This window comes from Botryllus schlosseri, chromosome 9 (genome assembly GCF_051294905.1).
Source record: "Botryllus schlosseri isolate E-star chromosome 9, Bs_hap1, whole genome shotgun sequence".
In the NCBI taxonomy this organism is placed as follows: Eukaryota; Metazoa; Chordata; class Ascidiacea; order Stolidobranchia; family Styelidae; genus Botryllus; species Botryllus schlosseri.
In genome coordinates, this window is record NC_137244.1 from 12,785,237 (window position 1) to 12,810,233 (window position 24,997).

Here is a 24,997-nt window from a genome sequence, read left to right on the forward strand (position 1 = left end):
CCGTCACCAGAAGATTAACAGCAATGTCAGTCGATTTTTATCGCATGTTCTTGAACACGTTCCCACGTAGACTACTTTAGTCTGACATTGGACGAATCCACCTACTTGACACACATTGCAGAGCTAATTATTCAGGTGCATTTTATTACACTGGACATATTTCCGGAGGAAATGCTGACTAGGCAAAGTTGGGAAGGGGACCAGTGAAAAATATCAACTTGACAAAGCTGACTTTTGTAATTATTGATGCAGCGCTCCGGCCATGTAAGAAAATGAGAAGGGCTGATTGGTTTGCTCAGAAATTAGCCAGAGCTCTTGACTTCTTTTCATATCACTGAGAGCTCAAAGTGATAATGGCCTCTGTAACGAAGAAGTAGCCGTGATTTTATATTTGCTCGCTCACGCATTGAAACAGAGAGTTCGGTTTTCTGGTGGAAGGGCTTGGAGGTGCATACACCAATTTGGCAACGAAAGCAATGCATGTTCCATGAAGTGGCTTACTTGCACCGCTAGAAGAAAGATATTCTCACACACACAAGAAAAACAGCAACTGCAAACTTACGAACGCTGTCCATTAATGCAACAGAATGCATAGAAATGTACGGAATACCCGTATAAGACTAGTAAATAGGCTAGACTACCCTAAAATTATTAGTAGCCCATAAAATACATGGTGATAATGTGCTGCGGCCCACAGAGTCTTTTGCTGTTAAAATGCGGCCCGTTATACGAGAGAAGTTGAGAACCCCTGCTATAGAGTATAGACCGTAAGCTGTATGTGTCGTGTGACAGTCTCCAGCCTCAAGGCCAAAATCTCCTATGCTGTACCGGGACCGAATTTCCGAGGCCGCTATCCGTAGTTCTTCAGAATTATGTTTTGGATTCAATATGACATGTCCAATCTATGAGATAACAATTGCGTATGTGTCCGAACTCGTTGACCTTTCCAGTTAGGCTTGCGCAATCTCTCGAGTTATAGTCATTTCCATTGCTGCAAATAATTAGTCAGGTATAGTGCGAACATGAACCGTGTCGAATCTTTGTTCCGTACGCCGTTTACGCAGTTACCACACTTCAAGTCACAGCTCACCGGCAGACCTCTCGCGGCACATACGTTAAAATCACTGTTGTCAGGAAGTTCGTGTTACCGTAGTCCGTACCACCAAGTTACTTGTTTACGTTGGAAAACGCCATTGTGACGTCATCTTGATAAAAAGTCGCTTGCAGCCCTTGCCCCACCACCCGATATTGTCACGAGCCGCCACTGCTTCATACTAATGACCAGACACCAACCATAAAGGCGGCGCTTTCAATGACGGTTCGACTGATCTGAATGAACTAAAATATTCAGAAATGAGCCGCCAATATCATCTATGCTTATTTGACATCCATCTAATAGTCATTGGTATTTGATTTTCGTCTCCGCGACCAAGTAAATAGGCAAAAGACCCCGTTGGGACCGCGACCCCTAGTTTGGGAACCCTGCATTAGATAGTACATTGGACATGGTGAAGGATGCTCAATCATCTCATCTCATCTGATTTGATAAGCTTTCCATCAGAAAAATTGCCAATGCCCTTCGACATACAGCACAACAGTTACCAACACAGGTGACTTCAGTCTACCCTCTACCAGGCTTAGATACCTGTCTTAACTAGGGCTGGGCAAAATCGGTTACCTGAGTGATTCGATTCTGAATCACGTAATATGTTACGTGTCGAGTAATCGAATATAACCCATTATGACGTCATAGCAGGATGTAGCACGTCAAAGTTGAAATATGTACCGTTTATGCCACCACAGAGGATATAATGCCTGTTATCCATCCCATAAATGATACTTTGATAGTTTTTCGGCCATACCAATTTCATTCCACTAGGTGACAATGTTGTGGGATAATTATGACTTCGGAAATGCGCTACGTCCAGTAACCTTCGTAGCTTTGTGTTATATGTTTCGTATGCTACGATACCGCCAATCAAGGTTTCAAGGCTTCAACAGTGAAAATTAGTATAAAAACTATAATTCTCGTTGATAAATTAGCTTCCAGTGGCGAGAAGTGTATAACCTCAGTACTCGAAAAAATGGTATTTTACTACTCGTCTCGAATCATTAAAATTAATACTCGATTCAGATTCGAGTACTCGAATCATTTTGCCCAGCCTTAGTCTTAACAAAGTCCGCGCTGGAGGGCAAATCCCATCAAGTGACAGTTTTGAAACGGAATTAGGCCAGACGGGCGCGGCTTAAGTCCGATGATGGGCCTAAGTCGACTTTTTGAAACCCATCCTGAGATCCGCTGGTTTAGTCGACAATGTCAGGTCTGCAATCTGAAAATGGTGGCTTACGCACGGCCACGTATGTCCATTGGCTAATTTCGTGTATGACTGTTCACTCGGAGATAGTGACTTGATCCCAAAACGGTATTGAAATAATATATTTTGGCTGGAAAAGAAGGCATATCTTCACGGTAGTCCGAATAAGCATTTGAATTTGATGATCACTAATCCATATTTTTCGTACAGGCATTCTCTAGAGTTGGCAGTGCACTGAATCCCGAGTTTTCAACATCGAAAGTCCGACTCGAGTCACGATTTTCTGATGACTCGACTTGACTCGAGTCATTTTTTCAAAATACGGAAATGACTCGACTCGACTCGAGTCAATCTGTGTATTGACTCGACTTGGACTCGAGTCATTGCGCATGACTCGATCCAAGTCATTGACTCGAGACTCAGACGGCCAAGACCGACATTTCATTGTAATTCCGAAGCCAATACACTAATGGGATTTCGTCTTTGGGTACTGGTATTTGAATATGCGAGCAGAAACTGCTAAAAGTGATCAAAATTGGTATATTATAAATGCGAAACATTCGATATCACCAAACAGAGTTATAAAAAGTGGGTTTACCAATACTTTACCTGGAAACTGAGCAGTCTATACAATGACTTGGACTCGGACTCGAGTCATAATTCCATGACTCGGACTCGACCCTCTGCTCGCTGACTTGGACTCGGACTTGACTCGGTGTTGAATTGAAATGACTCGAATTGACTCGAGTCAAAACTATAAAAGTGAGATTGACTTGTGACTCGGAGCCTTGTGACTTGGTTACAACCCTGTTAGCATGTATATGGCCTGGCCATACATGTTTGCCTCTCTCGACGCTTTATATTTTGTTGCGACGTTGGCGTCGAGCATGAATTAATTGACAGTCCCATTAACAATCGCTTGCGTTGCCAATGCTGCAAGCTTGTTAAAGGAATGCAAAATACATACTCTCGTAGGTATACGTGAAAATCAGCCTCAAAATTAAATTATATATCGGACATACCAGCTACAACCTGGAAGCAAATCACTTGTGCAAAGTGCGCATGTGCGTATTGTTAGCGCTATCACTGTTTCTTCTTTCTGTAGCCATCGCAAGCCCATACTGCATCAACTGCTTAAGTGTACAATGCAAATCCACGCGTGACTCCAAATCATTCGGTTAGAAATTTTATGTTCATCGTTTGTCTCTGAATTCAGCATTACGGATGTTTGATCAGAACGATCAGTGGAAGCTACGTTGGACCGTGTCAAGCACAAACTACGACAACTTATCCGATCGTGGAAAGGCAAAGAACGACGAATCCAGTCTTGACCGCTCTTTTGTGGTTACTTTATGCACGACAGGGTAAATATATGAAGAGAAATAGTGTTGCGAATATTATAGTATGTGCAATTTCCATGTGTCTGTGTGTAAGGGGCTAGAGCAGGGGTGGGTAACCTTTTTGCCATTCACGGCAGAATTTAGATTTCTGATGTAGCCTACGGCCGCATTCAAGACATAGCCGTAATGAATTAACTGGCCGCCAAATACATATGCTAAAGTGTTCATGTGCAATTCCGGTGAACTCCGAACTAATGTGCTTTCTCATCGGCACCGAAATCGCGAGTGGTCGTGGTCGTGTTATGGGATAAGTCGTGGTCACGCCATGCGATATATTTATTTCGGATTCACGAATGAATGCTTCGTTAATATTAGTAGATTCACATATTACCATCAAATATCTATTCTTTCTCAGCCCATATGATCAGATACACTGGTAGAGTTGATTGTGGCAGTGTTTTCGAAAATTTAGGGCAAGTTATAAATGATGATGCATCTTCCGTAGGGTCATTGATATATATACAATGATTGGAAACTACCATAAGCCCAGCGTTTCAGCGTGTTCCTGGTCACGCTTTATCGCATACACAGTTGTGCTGTAAACAAAAGCGTCCTCAGCAATACTTCTTTGAGGAACTAGCAAAGTGACAATTAGCGTTATCGTGTTGAATAGTTTTAGAAACGCATTTCTTTCTCGCGTCTTGGATTTTTTTTTCGATTAAGCCAGCGGACCACTGCCATGTAAACGCGGATATAGCTCGGTGAGAATCACGCACACGGTTCACAAGTTAAATTTCGCGCGTCATGGACGTATCGCAAATCCAATTCACACATTAACGACTCGCGATTATACGCAATCACCATGCTGTAGCCTTGTGACGACTAACGGGACGTATAGTCACACAGCCGCAGACGTTCAACCATTGTTATAAGTGACACAACCTTCATTCCAACATGAGGTGTCGCTTTTCCATCATATTGATACATCAATAAAATCATATACAAATAAATATCAAGCAGAGGTAGTTATTAGAGAAGCAATTCTAGTTATTCTGAGTAATCGAGTAGGTTTGCCAACTTCACCGGGTGGTAATTGTGTTTTCATACTACTCACCTAAAAACACACATATTCATTGGTCAGTGGTCATTTTGTAGTAGTCACAATTGAATTTTCATGATCCCATCATGTTATGTAAAGAAATGAGGAATGATGAAACAAGATACATACACTTCACAGATGCAACATTTACGAATACAGAATTTAATTTCCAAATCCCTAATTCATGTGTACATTAAAGAAATATGATGCTTGCATTTGAAAAATGAAACATTAATATTAAACGGTACAGAAATAGATTGATGCAAAAATAACAATGTGGACAACAAAAACAGTTTATGCATGATTTTTAAAGTAATAATAGTGTTAGACATCAATTTTTGTCCTCTTCAACTTGATAAAAATATTTGGATGATGTCCTTCAAAAATGCAGCAGTACACTCGCTTTCGTTGGCTCAAATGTGGCCAATTACGACCCGAATTTTTTAAACTATAATTGTCACAGATGTGATTACCTGCCAAAGACGGATTATTCCAGCAAGAGCGGTTTTTCCCGCATCAATCGATACAATGGCAGTTCTAGACTAGGAACGAATTGCACGTTTTCAATATCCTTCGACTTCTTGTAGAATGCATCTCGTTTTTACTTGCTCCCAGAGCTGGTGTCTGTGTCTTTGATACGAGCACTGTTTTCTGGTAAATTTAAGGTTGGAATTGCTCTATTTTTCAAATTGGTCAATGTACGTCCTGTCAACAAATGCATTATAAGACATTAGATACCAAACTCGTTTTGTCAGTTTTGCCAGTCAACTACCATTGGATCAAAATAAATATTTATATTTCCAAGTAATTTCTTAACTAACACAGATGCTAAATATGTGCAATTATATTCCAGTGAAAAATTTTGCAAGGGGGTCTTATATTGCTTGTAAAATTACTTGGGTATTGAGGCTGTAGCCTATATATAGCCAGTACCAATGTTCCCTAATTTTTCACGTATCCGCGTAAACACGCCAACTAACTGCGCAGGCCCTTGGACAACAGTGCGCAACCAGGCCCCCATACGGTGATATAGGGTGAAATACCCCCCCCCCCCCCACTTTGCGCTTTTTGCCGCTGCTTATCATCTAGATTGGAAGTCCGTTTGGTGGGTGCATATTATCCTATCTCATCACACGTGATCAGATTTGCCTGATGGAAGTGATGACTTCGAAAATTCACGGCATGCAATTGCACAGTAAATCTTATGTAATGTTCATGCCACGCTGAGAATACTATTCGTTAGTTTCTCGCAGATTAACTTCGAGTAGGTCCATTGTTATTTATAACTTTGTTAAACCATGTTATTTCGCCATTCCTAGAAAAAGACTGCGCTATTGAAATAACATCAGTATCGCTGACGCATACGAGACCATACTAAAGGAAAAATCTCTTTCGTGAGGCCCACGTCATGGCAAATTATCATTTCTTCGCAGTGCGCAATTGTACCTCCGTTTCATAATTCAGCGAGAACACTATCTGCTCTTGACAATCTTCCCTCTAATTTTTCACGAGTCTGCGCGTTTGCGCGGTACCTTGGAGAACAGTGCGCAACGACTAAAAAAAGTCATCACTGCAGATTTTTTGCGCGCAGCTTAGATTTTCTGTGCGCAGAGACCTTTTCAGCACTGCGTATTTGCGCACGTGCACAGCTTAGAGGGAACATTGGCCAGTAAGGAAAGAAAAGGACGTGGTTTATTTTTGTCCTTGATGTTTTGCGGCATATACACCGACACATGATACACAGACACACGATCTGTGCATACGCATACCATGAGCGCATGATGTGCATATGCCGCTGGACAAGGAAGGTGCAGATATAGCCTTGTGAAGCTTTCTAAGTCTTCTAAGTCTTGCACCACCCCTCCATGCTATCCCAGTAATGCATGAGCGCCAAGCAGGGAAGTCATGGATACCAGTGTTACTTTCAGAGGTGGTCAGTAACAAAGTACTTCTACTTTTTGAAGTACTTGAAGTAGATTTTGCCAACTCACACTACTTTTTAAGTAGTTATGATTGTGGACTACTTTTACTTCTACTTGACAGTTTTCAGTTTTGCAGGCAAAAATAAGCGTAGAATACCTACTTACTTACTTACTTGTGAACCACCACTCCTACTTCTACTTGAGTAGAAATTTCGGCATTACTTCTACTTCTACTTGAGTAGCGACGGTGACTACTTTGACCACCTCTGGTTACTTATCAGGTCTTTGGTATGACCCGGCCGGGGATCGAACCCACGACCTACCGATCAAGAAGCCGGACGCTTCACCGTTACGCTATCTTGTCGGTACCCTAAATTATATTTGCAAAATCAATTATATACATATAAAGCGGCCAAATTTCATCATTTTATAACGCATGAGTTAAGTAGCCTAAGTAACATAAAGAAACGCAGGCTTATGTAATGACGAAGGGTATAAAATCATTTTTTCGCCATTCAACAAATCATAGGCCGAAAAATGATGCTCGTAAATCATCTTTCTTGCACAATTTATTCAGTCACGGATCTTAAAACATTATCCCTATCAATTTCTCAGGGTTTCAGCCCATTTATAATTAGCGTCAGCGCAAAAACGTTTAGCAGGTACTTTGAACAAATAAAACTTGGCATAGGTTTTAGTAGGGATGGTGTGAACCCCTGAAAGGTTCAGGTTCGTGTGAACGCGAACCTTTTTAAAAGGTTCTGTGTGAACACGAACGTGAACCTCATGACGTCACGTGACGTCATATTGCTAATTCCAACCCTATCTTTCAATGAAATGATAGCCTATATTAATGTACACGATACCTAGCGACGACTTGGGCCACATAATGCAACAATTCGGAAGTACATATTGGTGTTTTAAACGTCGCTAAATATATCAACTGAGGCAATCAAAGGATATAATGCTACCATAAAATCAATATCTTTCGTCGCTTTGCCAACAATTTCGACGAGGACTTACCACGGAATATACGCTTATCCCTTATCGGTCTAGGCCAGACCGGACAATGTATTCAGTGTCTGAGTATTGCTACATTGATATTGATCAGAGTGTAAAATGGGTTTCTATATTTGCTACCGATATTACCTCATTAAGAAGTTATACAACAGTAGCCAACTCTTCAATCGCACAGATTTGGTTTTAATGATACATTAAAGGTATGAAGTCCAGAGTGACCCCATACGCCTTCTCGAATTTTTACATCAGAAAACGATATCAATCTTATTGATTGGTTGAATAAGTATCCTTCGCTGACTACGCATTTCGCTCGTGATGTTGTGTGATTGCGGGTCAAACTCACAGCAGAGAGTCACTAAATATTCACAAACGGAAAACTGGATAATTCGAGCAAACTTTTGTAACAAAGCAAGTAAAACATTTGAGATTGTCAAGGTGCATGCTCGTTTAGTGTTGATTTTGAATGCTGCCAGCGCCATGCATGGAGTGGCCCGCAGTTGAAATGCAATAAATTTGAACCAATGATGTTATAATGAAGTGAAAATTGCAATATCTGAAAAAGGTTCACAGTGCAGAACCTACCAAGGTTCTGTTGTGAACACGAACCTCTAAATTTCCGAGGTTCACACACAGAACGCGAACGTGAACCTCACGTTCACACCATCCCTAGGTTTTAGCACACCTTGATATGAAACATAGTCCTCCCTTGCTGACTGAAACTAACTATAAATCTATCAACTAATGTTAAAAGGTGGATGACATAACATTCCACATCAAACGGAACATCATACCGACTACCGGACAACGCGGTATTACAGCTGCATTATTTCACTGGTGCACTTTTGTTCTTCAAAATGCCAATTCTCTTCTTGAATGATTATTTAAGAAAAGCATAGAAATTCCGTTGCCCTCATCCAGAAAATAGTTATTGCCTTCTATTAAAATGGGTCTCCTCGAATTTTAAGGTTGCAGGCCACCCACCAGCAATAAGATTACTCATACAAGTATCTGAATCAGTCTCTCTTTCAAAATATAAGATGGCGTAAATGCTGCTTACAAATGTTCAAATCTCAATGTGTCTTAATTTTCCAATCTTATCAGGTCATACACAGATGCAAAAAGACTAAGCAGCTAGTCGGTACCTGAATATTGCGCATTGGCGGGAGTTTTATTAGACCCTAATATGCAGTACTGTCTCGCTGTGCTCGCAAACCCTATCAACAATCAACCAACATGCAAATAAACAGTGAAATATCTGCAGGAAAGGTTGCTTGCAGCACTCCACCACAGTCACCATTACTCAATCCCGTGTATGCGGTCAAGCGTATCCAGGCACACACTGATTTCCGCGGGAGTAGACCTCACAGCGTTAAGGGGCGTGGTAGTTTCAAATCATTGTATATATATATCATTGGGGTGGACTGATTGTTATTGGTCACTCTGTTACATGCTATTATTTCTTGGCCTCCCATCAGGAGGCCAGAATCACCCAAATCGCCCAAACGTACCAAGCAAATGTCTTTCGTGAGAAGCACACGATTCCAAGTTGATATTTGTATATATAGATTTCATAATTTCTCCTGCTGTTTGCTTTAGTACTGTGGCGCTCAGATTGAAAATGGAGATACCATATTAAGGTCGAAAAACGAAGCGATGGATTGAATGACATTGAATCGCACGTAGCGCGAAGAAAATTCCAAGATTGGTCAATATCTTTCAAATATTCGGCAGTCAATTCGCAAATTCCATTTGCCTGTTGACGGCCGCCAACACACACTAATTAAATTACTAGTCACGCCGGCACGATTTGCCTTCCACGGCCGCAGGTTGCCCACTCCTGGGCTAGAATTATCAAAAAAATGAACTTTTTTCAAATCATTGGGGCTATTTCATAAAGTTGGTGGCTTGGGTGAAAAACGTTGCGCACGAAATTCGACTCTATTACAACTAGTGGAAATGTAGCTATTGGAGTAATAAAATTTTGAACTAAAATATAATTAGGATTTGCAGTGAAATTCACTATGAAATTAAATTTCCCTGGCTAACCCATGAAATTGTTACGTGGTCTACGAAAACGATGTAAAACGAATTTGACCCAATTCCATCCCGTAGAAGCGAAGTTATTTCAGTTTTTCATTGATATTCTGGGCTTATCGTCCGTGAATGTTAATTAAAATCAAAAATTTCACCTGCAATAACTACGCTTCTGCCGGTTGGAATCGAGCCACAACTATTATGGACCGAATTGTAGACAACCTAATAATTTCAAAGGGAAGGCAGTAAAATTTGAAAGAAAAACTTCAACTTTATTTCTAGGCCTGATAGTTTCGATATTTTCAAACTACAATACCTTCACTTCTACTATTAGAAGTTGAGTCAAACTTGATTCGCAGCGTTTTTCATAAAACAGCCCCAAAATATGGACAAAAAAGTTATTTCTGAACAATTCTCTTAGCGAAAAGAGTGTGTATTTCTACCCGTGTACCAGCTCTGATATACGGGTGTGAACTGTGAATATACCAGGGTTGTAATGACTCGAGTCCGACTCGAGTCACGATTTTCTGATGACTCGACTTGACTCGAGTCATTATTTCAAAATACGGAAATGACTCGACTCGACTCTAGTCAATATGTGTATTGACTCGACTTGGACTCGAGTCATTGCGCATGACTGGAACCAAGTCATTGACTCAAGACTCAGACGGCCAAGACCGACATTTCATTGTTATTCCGAAGCCAACACACTATTGGGATTTCGTCTGTTGGTACTGGTACTTGAAAATGCGACCAGAAACTGCTAAAAGTGAGGAAAATTGTTATATTATAAATGCGAACCATTCGATATCACCAAACAGAGTTATAAAAAGTGGGTTTACCAAGACTTTAACGGGAAACTGAGCAGTCAACACAATGACTTGGACTCGGACTCGAGTCACAATTCCATGACTCGGACTCGACCCTCTGCTCGCTGACTTGGACTCGGACTTGACTCGGTGGTGAATTGCAATGACTCGACTGGACTCGAGTCAAAACTATAAAAGTGAGATTGACTTGTGACTCGGAGCCTTGTGACTTGGTTACAACCCTGGAATATACCCACATAGGACATGACACCCGAACCTACCGCAGGCTTATATATTTTATTGATGCATTTGACTAGACTACTTGGCACTTGCTGCACATATAAATAAAAATTATTAGGTATATTCATTATTTTTGAGTATACCAATTGTCGATTGGTTTATGCGGGTGAAACTCGCTTTGGCAAAAATTTCGGATGGTGCTGGAAAAGATTGAAAAGCACTGGATAATTTGATCACCGAACAATGTCAGCAGTCTGTAGAAAAGCAGATATATATTTATTACTTTTAGATATATTTACTACTAATACGACCATGTCAGATCTAATCTATTATCTCTGCGCTTGCGTTAAAATTATTTGTGAAACGCACAATCAATAAATGCAAGGCTGCTCACACCGGTCATACGAGCGCATTACAAACAATCCGAACATATGGTTGCTGCGGAATCAAAATAATCTTATGTCAAATTCAGGCATTTGTAGAAAATAAACTTCAAGTAATGTTTTCATTTTCTTTCAGCCATATTTTGGTCTCGGTTAACTTGGAAACAATGTGACGAACACAAACATGGTCAAGATAATGCCGGAAAAAATGGAAATTATGAATTTAAAAATGAATCTTGAAATTGGCCGCCATAGCGATCTTCTTATATACCATGTAAGCGTGAGCCGTAGCTAGAATCAGGACCAGAACAGCAATTCGTCCCCCCACTCCAAACGATGATTTCACGCCCCCCCCCCATGGCGTCAATTTTCAAGTTCATGACTGAATTTTGTCAATAATATTGGTAATTGCATTATGCTACTATTCATTATTAATCCTCTCTGAATGTCGAAGGTCAGATAACCGATCGAGCCGAGGGCACGCTTGTTTGTTTGCTCGAGATATACCTGGTGTTTATCGACTACTTTGATCATTTACACCAGACCAATTTTTTTCAATTATATTCCGTAGTTGCCGACTTGTAGAACGGCCCACTTCTAGCCTTTTATATGAGACACCACTTACGTGGATGAGATGGTGAGGACGAGCCTAGATAAACCTCCAACACTTAGGTAGGGCACGTAATTCATAATTATAACACCTGGTATCTTGGTATAATTACTTTATTGTATGTTGTGTATTCGTGAACCCCCGTCTGTTATCAAAATATATTATTATCGCCCCAACGTAGCAGACTAAAAAGAACTTTTTTGAGACCCACATACAAATTGTCATGTCTTCATTCCGCTATGGGCTTCCCGGGTGGCATTTGTATTGCGGGGCTCAGATTGGATGGATAGCACTATTCGTCAGGCCCACCCTGCGCCGCTATTGACAATGGGCACATGCCCAATGTTTCGGTGAAGTTATTTCTTTGATAGCATATTTCGTGGAGTCGCATGTTGGCCGAAGCTGCATATGTATTTTGGTGTGTCCTGGCGCGGTAATGACCTGGACCGACAGACCTATGCATGGTTTTTTCTTGAGAGGGAGAGGCGTGCATTCCAAGATCAAATATTCTATATTCTAGTTCGAGAGACATTCAATCGCGAAGCTCAGAGAAATTTAAAAAGTTTATTGAATCACTCGAAAATACTGTATAATTTATGTTGATTCACGACATACTTTTGAGTCCCCTTCGAGCTCGGGAGTTTGGTGTGCTACAGTTACGAACCTGACAAGAATGCAAATCGTCATCACATTAGGCCTTTTCATCGCAATCCTTATATTGTCTCCGACATATCTTCCCAGATTATATCTAAGAGGCAAAATGAATGTAACCGTGGTTACTTATAATGTAGTCTTAAAAGTGATCGACTACACTTCCTGGTTTTGCTGTTGTCGCTATGGTAATCGTAATCGCGTGATTCAGGAGTAATCGTAATCGCAATCGGCAACATTCATGAAGTAATCACCCAATGTCTTGTATCAATATTTATAATTTTCAAGCTATGATAATAATTAATGTGTGGAAATACGATCAACTAACATAGACTGCATAATCTTTTTCAGTGCGGAATTCAAGAATATCAGGTATGTATGTGCATTTGTTCAATTAAATATCTCGCAATGTGTATATGGTGCTTGGTTTCATGGCCAGTATTTTTTTTCTCCATAAGCAGCAACGGTCAAGCTGCGTTTAACTAAGTATAACCAAATATAAATACAAATATTATTATTTGAAACTAGGCAGAGTTGTGATTATTATCCTGTTGCGAGGTAGAGGCGTCTGGCGTGTATATAGATAACCCGATATAGGACTGCAATGTACGTACATCGAATATCGAAATTACTATGTCACCTTCTAAGACACAAAAAGGTATGGGATGTACCAGAGGTTGGTCACTATCCTGTTGTTTTGATCATTTCGCTGGTAGGTTTTTCGAATTCGTCTTCTCGCAGCCATAGTCGTGCTTATGTCATGATCCCGACTCAAATGAATCCATGTTATATCGACTTTATGTTCAATGTAGATTACACCCGAGATCGGCTACTCCATGCATGCGTGCCAATAGTGGCAGGCAAGATGATTTTTCATGACACACTGAATGATAAAATGTTCGGTAATGTATTATTATAACCATGTTTCTTGCAAAAAGTAAAGAAAAAAATTCAAATGTAAAAAGCTCGAAGGTGAATCAAAATTATTTCGTAAATCAGCATGAAGTAGGGTATTTTAGATAGATTTTATTTTTTCAAAATTTTCTTCGCATTTCCCGTGTATAGTCTGTAGTTGGCCCGCAGACCGTAAATGCATAGGTCTGCCCTACGCTAATCCACAAGCCTTCGGGTAACCCCTAATTTTCAGTGAGTCACAAAACAAAAGTCTACCTCATGTGTGCACTTTGCATACAATATGTATTGTAATCTATTGGACCACCAGTAAAGCTATTCAGGCAGACTTGTACAAATTACCCATTTAGTTTCAGAGGTTTATAACAGCATTCAACCAGTCAATATCGTATTTTTACTAATTCTATTGTTCGCGAATAAAAGTGTTGCTACATAGTGTATTTCAGTGTATCACATTGGATAATCAGAATGATAGCAATGGCATGAGGTTACATTTGGAAATGAGTATACTTGTGCGGCCCGCGAGCAGACTTGTACAAACCACCCATTTAGCTTGCTGACGATCAACTAACCAACGTTTTTTTTACTATGGTGCTAGTTCTAATAGTGGATTTTGAAAAGGGAGTAGTTCTAGTTCTTGTTGCACATCTTGAAAATTAAGAAATTCTAGTTCTAGTTGTAAATTTGAAACGAATATTAGTTGCCGAATAAAGAAAAAGTACGTGTCGTCGTTTTGCGTGAATCTAGATATCGGTGCTCTGTTGAATGATTGGTAGCTCGGAAACATCACAAATATCAGTGGCGTTGTCAGCGGCCGGGATTTTAAGGTCCGAATCTCTCATTTCAAACTCAACACGCCGACCTTTTGAAATGTAGATTCTATATCTAATATTTCCGTTAAAATAAAAATTAATGTGTTAAATAGGAGAACGAAATCCAGTTCAGTGCGGTTCGTAACCTTTGATGCAGTGGCTCTCGACCTTTTTGTCTTCGCGGACTCCTTTTGAACCATCACGGGCCCCGCGGACCCTTTAAAGTTTCAGTTCAAATTTAGCTCAATTATTGTGCAATCGTCATCTGTCTTGCGTCTCTGTCTAGCAAGGGATATTCCATTGATTTCATCTATATCCATAGACTGGGGTGAGTGGGGTCCGTGCTCTGTGAATTGCGGATTGGGAACAAGACGTCGGTCCAGGAGTTGCGGAAGTCTCGAAGATTGCACTTCCGAGGAAACAGAAAAATGCGAGTCCCCGTGTACAGAGGGTAAGAAATATTTCGGTCGGTGATTCCCAACCGCGGCTCGATCGGCAACAAAATAACGGATAATACTCAAGTATATACCGCAATAAGTTCAATATTGCTCCACGTGTATTCACCTGTAGATTTATGCAATGAAGATATCCAGATAAACAAATATACCACATCTTGCACTTTAGTAATGATATACATTTGACGTTTGTTCCAATGAATATCACTCCACAATCTCTGCCTATCCATGTTAAAAATAACCGATGTATAACCTATAGAAGTCTATTTGCATGGTTTTGAATTAGCTGGGTGGTGATGTCATCAAGTATATGCTTTAAATTGTTAGTTACAAGTACTCAAGTATTTCCATGCAGCTCCATAAGTAGTGCAGTTCAATTCCCAAATTGAAAGCAGTGAATTACATTGGTAACACACGTTGCTAAGTGGATGCCTTAATTTTAACTGCGCCCTGGCTGTGCGGTGTTTTGCTAGCTTCGTTAGCAGGTTCGCATTAGCTTAGTGTATGTATGTATACACTGCATGATTTTTCTCATCATGCCGACTGAAATTATATTCCTTAAACACGGAGACCTGCTCAGTGCTCAAGATAAAGTAAAAAGACACGTTCACGACTGAATTCAGTAAACAGATACTGCGTGCTCCATATCTTGTTGAAACGTAGGCATTCAGCCCCACCTTTCATCACTTGACATAACATCGTTCATGAGTGAGGATGACCGCTAAACGCGTGCACTGATTGCATTATACGATTTACGATTTGAAGTAAGAGTTCAGCATAGACCTGGCGGCAACAAACAAGATTCAAGCGTCAATATGGAAACAATGATTACTAACTATGATTGTTACAGCATACTTTGCTATATTGGATTTATTTCGAACCTGGATTACTTGCAAGGCGTACGTAGGTTAATTCGTAATCACGGTATACTTATAAATTAAACTTCAAAGTAATCGCATTTCCGGATCAGTTTATACAATATTTTTTGTGCAAATATTACCAATATTAAATATGTTTTATAGTGTAAATTCCAAGGATCTTTTCGCGGGCCGCTCAGGATGGCGTCGAGTGCCGGTCTGATCTTGGATCATATAAATAGTTCAGCAAACGTAACAACACTCACTCACGTACGCCTGCGATATCATTTTATCCGACGTATCGTTTGTTACAATGAGTAAAAATGTTCCGAACGTCCACACTATACCTCTCAACTATACGATTATGATCGTTCCTTAAGACCTGGCTCTTCTACCTAAATCTATATTTAACGAGCGTACGTTGCTGATTGCACATCCATGAGGAGGCCAGTGCCTGCAGACATCGATGGAAATTACCGAAATGAATGACCCTGAATTCTTACGCCGTTTCGAATCATCATCGACGCTACCGCAACCCAACAAAAGTTTGATCGGATTTGCATTAATTCAGAAGTATGAACCTTCTGAGAAAAAAAATGGCCTAACGAACGAACAAAGATTCATTATAGAAATCGGCCGCACATGGGATTGGTCACATTGATTTCAGTTGAGCGATGCCAGGTTTCGTCTAGTGAAACTTCCCGAAATTTACAATGAGGTCATGATATATATTATCTATGTATAAATATTACATATATATTAGGCTTACCATACGTCCTCTTTTAAGAGGATTTGTCCTCTTTTTTGCCTTTTTTGAAAGTGTCCTCGGAGGACGCCCTTTTGTCCTCTTTTTTGAGATTTTGTCCTCTTTTTTGAAAATTTAGGTCAGATTTAGAGGAAATTGCGAGTGATATGCCGCAAATTAGCGCAGAAGTGAAAGCTCCGGCGGGTATTTCGGAGGGAAAAGCAGTGATTTTAGCTCTGAGCGAAAAGAAGACCTTTTTTTTCTGTTTTAGTCAACCGATCTCCAAGTGGGAAAAATTAACCGGTTTTTGAGAATTTCACTCCGGTTTTGCAAGTTGCAAATTTCTGAAAAAGTGTCCTCTTTTTTGATTTCCAAAATATGGTAAGCCTAATATATATATATATTACTTATACATGATATAGCCTATATATAGTTACAAATGTTTTGTTTCAACTTTTAGAAGTTGTGACTGCGTCGAATCATTTTCCACCTGTTACTTCGTGTCTTATCGAAGTTTCGTATAAGTAAGTTGACTGTGAAAATGAGCAATGTGTTAGCTTTTGTTAAAAGAAGTGGTTCTCAAACTTTTTTCTTCCTGCGCCCCTTTTCAGACATGTTCTTGGTCTCAGGGCCGTAACAGAACTACGTCAGCCCCCCCCCCCCATATGATGATAAACCGAACTTCTGACTCTCTTCACGTTGTACGCTGTTTACCGCTATTTATCATCTACATTGGGCTCCGTTTAATGGGTCAACTTTTATCACCTAAACGCGCTAAGCGCGAAAAGTTTCTATAATTAATGATTGAATCTGTCAAAATGATCGGGAATTGCGTACATATTGCTATCAATTTTTATCTTCACCCTGCTCACGTAATCAGATTTAGAGGTAGAGCTGACGGGTGTGTGTTTGAAAAGGTAGGATACCTCAATAATAAATAAACATCTTAAGGGCGATACCCGCTGACAGAAACCAAACAGCACTTCGTCAGCCCCCCCCCCCCCCACACACAAAAAAAACTTGGGTCTTGAGCTCCCATAGGGTGATAAACCTACCTCCCACACCTTGTTCGCTTTTGCCACGAAGTCAGATGTAGCCTACTGTCTATCGATCCAGCGCAAGGCGCGAAAATTTTCGATAATTTATGATTAAATCAGTCAATAAGATCGGGAATTCAATATATATTGCTATCAATTTCTTGTCCTCTCTGCTTACGTAATCAGATTTACCGGTAGAGCTGAGTGAGGTGTCTTGGAAACTGTAGGGCCCGTTGGTATGATTTCGTAACATGGTGTTATTTCGTAACCTTCAGTCTGCTAAATTAAAAAATATAGAATCGCCCAAACGTAGGCTACTAAACTAAAAGACGCACACGATTTCAAATTGGTTTTTCTTCACTGGCATATAATTTTTCCCTGCGGGATGGTATTTGTCTTTGCGAGGTTCAGATCGCCAAGACAGTATTTTGTATATATAACGAAGTTTTCGGTCAGCATAAGGGCAGTTCTTGGCGGCCAAGGTTTTCTCGCTGCCGATCGTTCTGGCACACTTCTGGAGTCGCATGTTACATGGCGCCTAAAACTTTATTTGTCGTGGCGCGGTAATGGCCAACGCCGATATGCCCATTTTTATAAATCTTGCGTATTTATTCTTGTAGGAAGAGTACCCCAAAATCAAGATATTTGGCAGCTTGAAATCGCGCCAGCGCGAAAATTTTTTGAAAAAGTTGCCTAATTTAAAAAAAAATACTCTATAACTTCTGCTAATTTGCGAATTAATTTCGGGCCCCTTCGACCTCCCCCCCGGGGGGTTGGGGTACGGCAGTTACGATCCCGCTTGGTCTGGCGCGACCCAGTTTCAAGGGTCGAAGCTGTATTGTATATTGATTTATTGTTTTGTGTATCACATCAACTGAAAATGTAGTATATGGACCTATGTTTGGGGGTGCACATTGAATTTATGTACGTGAAAGACGGGAATACTGCACCCGACTCATAAATTTACCATGCATGTGCGCAACACAAGCAACCAATATTATTAAGGTCGGCATATATTTATTTTTGTAGGCCGATACCGATAGCGATTATCGACACACTCGCAAGGCCGATAACCGAAATCATAGGCCGATATTAATAAGGAAGGAGCAGAGAACCATTTCGCCAAAAATATTATATATTAGGCAAGATGGAATTTGTACATGCCACAGAAAGCTGAACAACAAACGCGAAAAATGAAATTGAAAAGAATTATTGCCTAATTGTGCACACTCATTCAAATTTGGGATAATCCCAAAAGGAAAAAGTGATACGGAATTGCAGATCAGTCAAGTAGAGGTGGATTGAAATGCGGGAAGCATAGTTTATCTGCACTCTCATCCAGTTTAACTCGTCCTGCAAGGGTAAATCTGTCACGTATCGCCTTTTGCGTCGTCGATTTCTTGAGCTTTAGAACACAAAGCAATAGAATTTCCAATATTTTTGAATTTATTTTTACGTATAAAATATCAGCCCTACCGCGATATCGATAATCAGGAAGATTCCAAATATCGGCCTTGATAATCGGTCAGGTCGATAATCGGTCGACCTCTAATTTAGATAGTATATCAATTTGGCCTGAGCGATTCAAAGTTTGTTTTATGTACTCTCTCTTTCAAAAGTGGAATAAAGCTTCTATCTCGGATTTCGAAAGGTCACGTGCTGCAAGATTCAATACCTAGTTTGAAAAATTTTGCAAAGAAAACACGTATCTATTATCATAAAAATATGTTAAGGAAGACTCTGTTATTAAGAAGTACTCGCATGAAGTACGTAACCCATATTTTGCATGAATTATAACATCCACTAGATTTGTGGAAACATTCCATTAATCGTCGGTATATTTCGCATGAAGCGCTGCGACAAATGTGTAGATTTGAAAAATTTGGTCAAAATTGCAACAAGAACTCAGGGATATAGAGAACCCTAATTCTACCATAACACTACCTATATCCATATGAGAGCTTCCACTCCATTCAGCATCAGCGCCATATGGCTTCCCTGTGCCCCTTATATCACTCTGGATGTTTTCGCCCTCTTCAAAATCTAAATCGCTCCATGGGGTGCTGACTATGAGCAAGGTTAAGAACCAATGGTTTATAACGAAGACACAAATGTTTAGAAATTCATCTTCGAGATGCGTTCCAGAATTTCCTGCTTCACCGCGAGCGATTAACACTGACATAGCCTATGGCGCAACTACGTAAGTTCCAACGGCACATATTAACAAATTTGTGACATTTTAGGATGGGGAGGATGGTCTCCTCAGGGTTCTTGCAGTGCCACATGCAGAGAGGATGGTGGATTACAGCGCTATACGAGGCAGTGCGGCAGTGGATCGGGATGCGTTGGCAACGATGAACGTTATGGATGGTGCACCGGTGAAGCGGAATGTCCTTTTAGCGTCGGTAAGACAAGAAATGCAACCGTTGGTCAAGTGAGCACCTATACGGGCTTTCAAAACTGTAAATCATGTTAACGATTTCCGTGAATACACCGTACGGGTAGGCCTACATACCAACATATTATTGAGAAAGTATGCATCTATCATCTGCATCATTTATTGCTATTTCCACACGAAACGTCCCATTTAGGACGATAACAGGTCCCAACCTCGCCACAGCCTAACTTCTATTCAGAATCATCCCACGTGACAATATGGCCTCTGAGCGTTTTAATTGGTTACTTGGTCAGCTTGAGTCGCCAATATATCTGGCTACAGCAACTACAGACCCTTCATTCTCCAACAAAGTCGACGAACTATATTTGTCTTCCATTTCAACCTTCCGTCCAACCATTTTACTTTTTGGATGAATTTTGCCAGCCGTCGAACTTCATGAAAATGAGCAATATCCTGCGGATTTCAACGACCTTATTTTCCAGGAAGCTGTAAAGCTACAGTAGGCACGCAGGGTAATGGACTTGCGGTAAGGTGTAGCCTGACAGTATCGTACTATGAACAATAGGGTTGTCCATAATTTGGAAAATCTCAAAATTTATGCGTATCCATGTCTCATTTTATAGATTATAGATAAAAAACGTCAATGAACCTGCAATAAGCTCACAGAAAAGTCGTTAACATTTGTCTAAATGCGTTTGAAAGTAGCTGTCGTAGAGTGGGCGTGTCGGCGACCATAGAACGGCAAGCAGACTAGTAATTACGAAATCACGGCGCTTGATTGGCTAATCTGCTGTGCTTCAATGATCACCACGGTGGCGGCTTGCTGATCAGCTGGACAGTGGACAAGGAGTCGGCTAACGGCGGTGATTCAGTAAGCGCATTATAGGTTGGTCCGCAGATAATGATTCAAGATTAATTCAGAACATGTTGAGTGACGAAATACATGATTAACAAAGAACAGCTGCTTCACAAAAACTTCAAATACATGACTTGATGGCTTATTGTGAACGCAACCGTTGTAGCCTGTATGCCTCGTTTTAATCGAGGGAAAGCACAAAACCACGAGAAGAAATATTGCAAAGGCGCTTATGCATGTGGCGAACGATCTTCTAGTTTCAGAGGGGATGTTCCATGATTGAATACAAATATAAAACTTGACATTGACACTACTGTGTCTGATCTTATCTTGTCGTGGTAGCCTATATAATTGAAGTCTTAAAAGCTGTACGGGCTGGATGAATCAGCCATTTATGCTTGGCACTTGTCACATTCTTGCAGCATAACGAATCATACCCGCGAGTGCTGTCTAAGTCCTCAATGATGCCCCGGAAGAAGGTCTAAAGGCAAGCATAGACTATGCTGGTAGGACCAGTAAAAAGACTGTTCTCTTGCATTGTTTAGCATGTCCATAATGAATCTTAGATCATTACCGGCTGCATCACGACTAATGCTTGAATCAAACCAGACATGGACATAAAAAAGAATGTATTGAAGCGGTGCGGTAGTTAAATTTCTTCAGAGTCCCAATGCAAGCAACCTGGTCGGCCCTCATATCTTCTGAGCATACAGGATTGTGTCCAGAATCCATCTCGCATGGTGTGCTGCACCAGTTTGGCGATAACTAATATACTTTACCTGCACTGCACCCAGAAAAGCAGGACCACTTGGCGTTATCTCAATCATATCAGATAGGTATTTCTGGGATCTATAAGTTCACAAGCATTCGCTGTTTCACCTCTGTCATGCCTGCAAGAGGGTAGTCAACATGGAAATAGCTAACCTGTACACTGCTGAAAACGCTGTTGCCAAACCCATAACAATAGCAAAAGCAGCACGAGTTCAATACAAAAATGCAACGCTCAAAATGAGAGAAACGATATGGGAGTCGATGCCTCTTCATGTACAGCACAAGAAGTTAACTTCACAGCCCCATGTATACGAGCTTTCATGGACCTGGTTATCAAGCTCTGCCCTGAAACCGGCAAGCGAAGGATTCATTTTCGCAGTACAAGACCAATCGCTTCCTACAAAATACTATCGCAAAAGAATTCTGAAGCAAAACACGGACGGCAAATGCAGAATGTGCCACAACCAAACTGAAACTGTAGCACATCTCATGTCCGGCTGTGGTGCACTTGCAGCTAGCGAATACACATGGAGACACAGTAGGATTGGTCACTACATTCATCTTGAATTATGCAAACATTTCAACATCACCACTTCGACAAAAAATTGGTACGATTACAGCCCAGCACCAGTGACAGAAAACGAACAAGTAAAAATTCTGTGGGATGTACCAGTTATAACTGACCGCGAAATCAGGAGCAACCGCCCGGATATGATCGCCAAACTAAAAAAGAAAAGAGAATGCTTATTCATTGAACTGGCTGTCCCAGCTGATCACAACATATTGCAAAAAGAATCAGAAAAACACTCCAAATACACAGAGCTCAAATTGGAATGTGAGAAAATGTGGCGATGCAAAATAAACATTGTACCGATAGTCATTGGCGCTACAGGGGTCGTAAGCAAAAAACTCCTGAGACATATCCAACAAATTCCGGGTAACGTTCGATTCGACATTATCCAAAAGATCACGTTATTGGGCACTGTGCACATTCTTCGGAAGGCCTTGAATGCACCACTTGACTAAAATTACATTGTGAATTTCTGTAATTTCGATTCTTCATCTTCAATCATCTCTACCTCTGCCCCGGGGAGACCGGGGTTAGTTGTTACGGGGGAACATTGTTACAACATCAATGATTTTTCTTTTGCCGGGAGATGGCGCACCATTTTTACACAGTTTACTCGGCTGGTTGGAGAGTACGTTCTAACGAAGCCTGGCTTGCGAACTGTACTTGCATAAAGTTTCATGCAGGAAAAGGTATATTGAGGGCTATAAGGTAAAACTTCTACTAATCAAGTGTCGCTGGTGCATCAGTAGTTGCGTGCGACCTATATATGTTTAATTTACATCGATAGAAAGGGGGCGACCTGAAGTTTATTTTCACAGTTGACTTTGTGCTGTTTGTTGGTTATGTAAGGCGGCAAGTAAGCTTAAACAGGCCATATTCGGCGGGGGCACATTTTTACGGATGTAACAACTAGCCTCATGCTTTGCTTGAATATTTATGATGTGTGATTAGCATTATTTATTAATGAAATTTCATCCATCCTGATAGGGTTAGCAATATTTCAACCAAAATCTTTGTGCAGTGACATTGAAAGCCACACTAGACCTACACTACACTGAGTAAGTGATGAAAAAGTTGAAGACAGCTTGGATTCTTCTGCAATTAGCCTACTTATGAAAATGTATTCATTAACCTGTATTCATTAACTCTTCTGCAGAAGCTGCAAGAAGAGTGATTAATGAAAAACAATCTCTGCGCACTGTCGCCACTGAATTTGATGTAAGTTTCTAGTGGGTATTTTGTTGATTCTTTTGCAGTCAACTTGACTTAAAATGACTTTATATAATTGCAGATCAATTTTATGACACTGCAAAGATTTTGTACCAAAATACGATCTGGAGGACAACCATCTGTTGGCTATGCAAAACCAAGAGCTGTTTTTCGTAATGACCAAGAGCAGCTTCTGGTTAAGTACATCAAAAGAGCATCCGAGCTGTACTATGGTTTGACACCTGATGATGTAAGGAAGTTGGCATATGAATATGCATCAATCAACAGTGTTCAAGTCCCACAAAATTGGCTCACGAACAAAAAAGCTGGACCAGATTGGTTTACCTCCTTTTTACAAAGACATTCCAGCCTATCTATTCGTACACCTGAAGCAACGAGCCTGGGCAGAGCTACAAGCTTTAACCGCAGCAATGTGGCACTATTTTTTCGAAACTTATCCCAGGTGTTGGATAAGTATCAATTTGAATGCCAGGACATTTATAATTGTGATGAGACTGGTATCACTACAGTTCAAAGACCCAACAGAATTGTGGCAAAAAAGGGATCAAAACAGGTTGGCGCAATAACATCAGCAGAGCGAGGTGTTTTGATAACCATGTGCCTAGCTGTGAGTGCGAGTGGAAACGTTGTTCCGCCACAGTTTGTTTTTCCACGGGTGAATTTCAAACCGCATTTCATAAAACATGGTCCACCTGGATGCATCGGCACAGCCCATCGATCAGGGTGGATGACTGGAGAAAATTTCATGGTTTTCATCAAACATTTTATCAAAGTTGTTCGATGTACAAAAGAAAATCCTGTGTTACTTTTACTTGATAATCATGACTCGCATACGTCCATACATGTGATTGATTACTGCAGAGATAATGGAGTTGTGTTGCTGTCGTTTCCTCCTCATTGCTCTCATAAGTTGCAGCCTCTGGACAGGAGTGTTTACGGACCCTTCAAGAAGTACTACAATGCTGCTTGTGGGGCATTATTGAAGACCAATCGGGGTCGTCCAATGACAATGCTTGATATCCCAGAAATTGTGAAGCAGGCGCTGCCATTGGCAACAACCCCAGCCAATATTCAAAAAGGGTTCCAAGTGGCTGGGATATTCCCATTCAATGATAATGTATTTGCAGATGATGAATTTCTTCCAAGTTACACGACCGACAGACCCATGCCAGAAGAGGAAAATATGCCAACAATAGCAAATATTGATGAGAATTCTGCTGATTCAAGCAGCGCTGTAAATGCACCAGGAGAATCGGAAGAGACTTCTACTTCAAACAGCAAGGCATGCGCACCAGAAAACTCTGGAGAGCCTGCCACATCAAGTAATGCAGTTGGTGCACCAAGTTCAATGGAGGATACAGTGCCGAGTTTTCCCACTGGTATCAAGACGACACCGGAGATGATTTGGCCTTTCAACAAAGCCGCACCCAGGCAGAAAAAAATTGGTGGGAGAAAGAGGCGCCGTTCCTCCATCTTAACAAGCACTCCTGAACGACATCGCCTCCAAGAGGAGCACTTGGCGAAGGAAGCAAAAGGTTCTAAGATTGACGAAAAGAAAACAAAAAAAGCAACAAAAAGAAACCTAGCTTTCACTGACAAAACAAACACAGATGCTAGTAACAATCATTGCCTACTGTGCCATGACACATATGACAACTCTAGGTCTGAGGAAGTATGGGTCAAATGCAATGAATGTCAAAAGTGGGCGCATGAAGCATGCAGTGATCGCTCTACACCCTACGTGTGTGATTTTTGCAAGGACTGAATGACTTTTTTCATATTTTGCTGTTTCGTTTGATTTTTCTTTCGTTTCGTTCTCAATACACATGGTTACAACAATGCTTTTATTGTGGATATGGAGTTTTCAGCTGACAATTTAGATGTAACAACTTACCTCCTCTCCAGTCACAACTTGCCCCCATCTCGGGGT

At 40.7% G+C, this 24,997-nt stretch overlaps 1 protein-coding gene across 2 annotated transcripts in view; it reads left to right on the top strand.

The window, feature by feature from the left end:
• Positions 1 to 24,997, top strand: part of LOC145447212 (uncharacterized) — an 85,513-nt gene that overhangs the window by 51,368 nt on the left and 9,148 nt on the right. The window contains exons 3-6 of one of the 2 annotated variants that reach the window (XM_080325629.1): positions 3,532 to 3,679; positions 12,775 to 12,795; positions 14,470 to 14,598; positions 19,485 to 19,646. In XM_080325629.1, coding sequence (XP_080181755.1) covers positions 3,532 to 3,679; positions 12,775 to 12,795; positions 14,470 to 14,598; positions 19,485 to 19,646 — 460 coding nt within the window. The remainder of the gene's footprint in view (positions 1 to 3,531; positions 3,680 to 12,774; positions 12,796 to 14,469; positions 14,599 to 19,484; positions 19,647 to 24,997) is intronic. The other variant, XM_080325630.1, reaches the window with a different exon arrangement.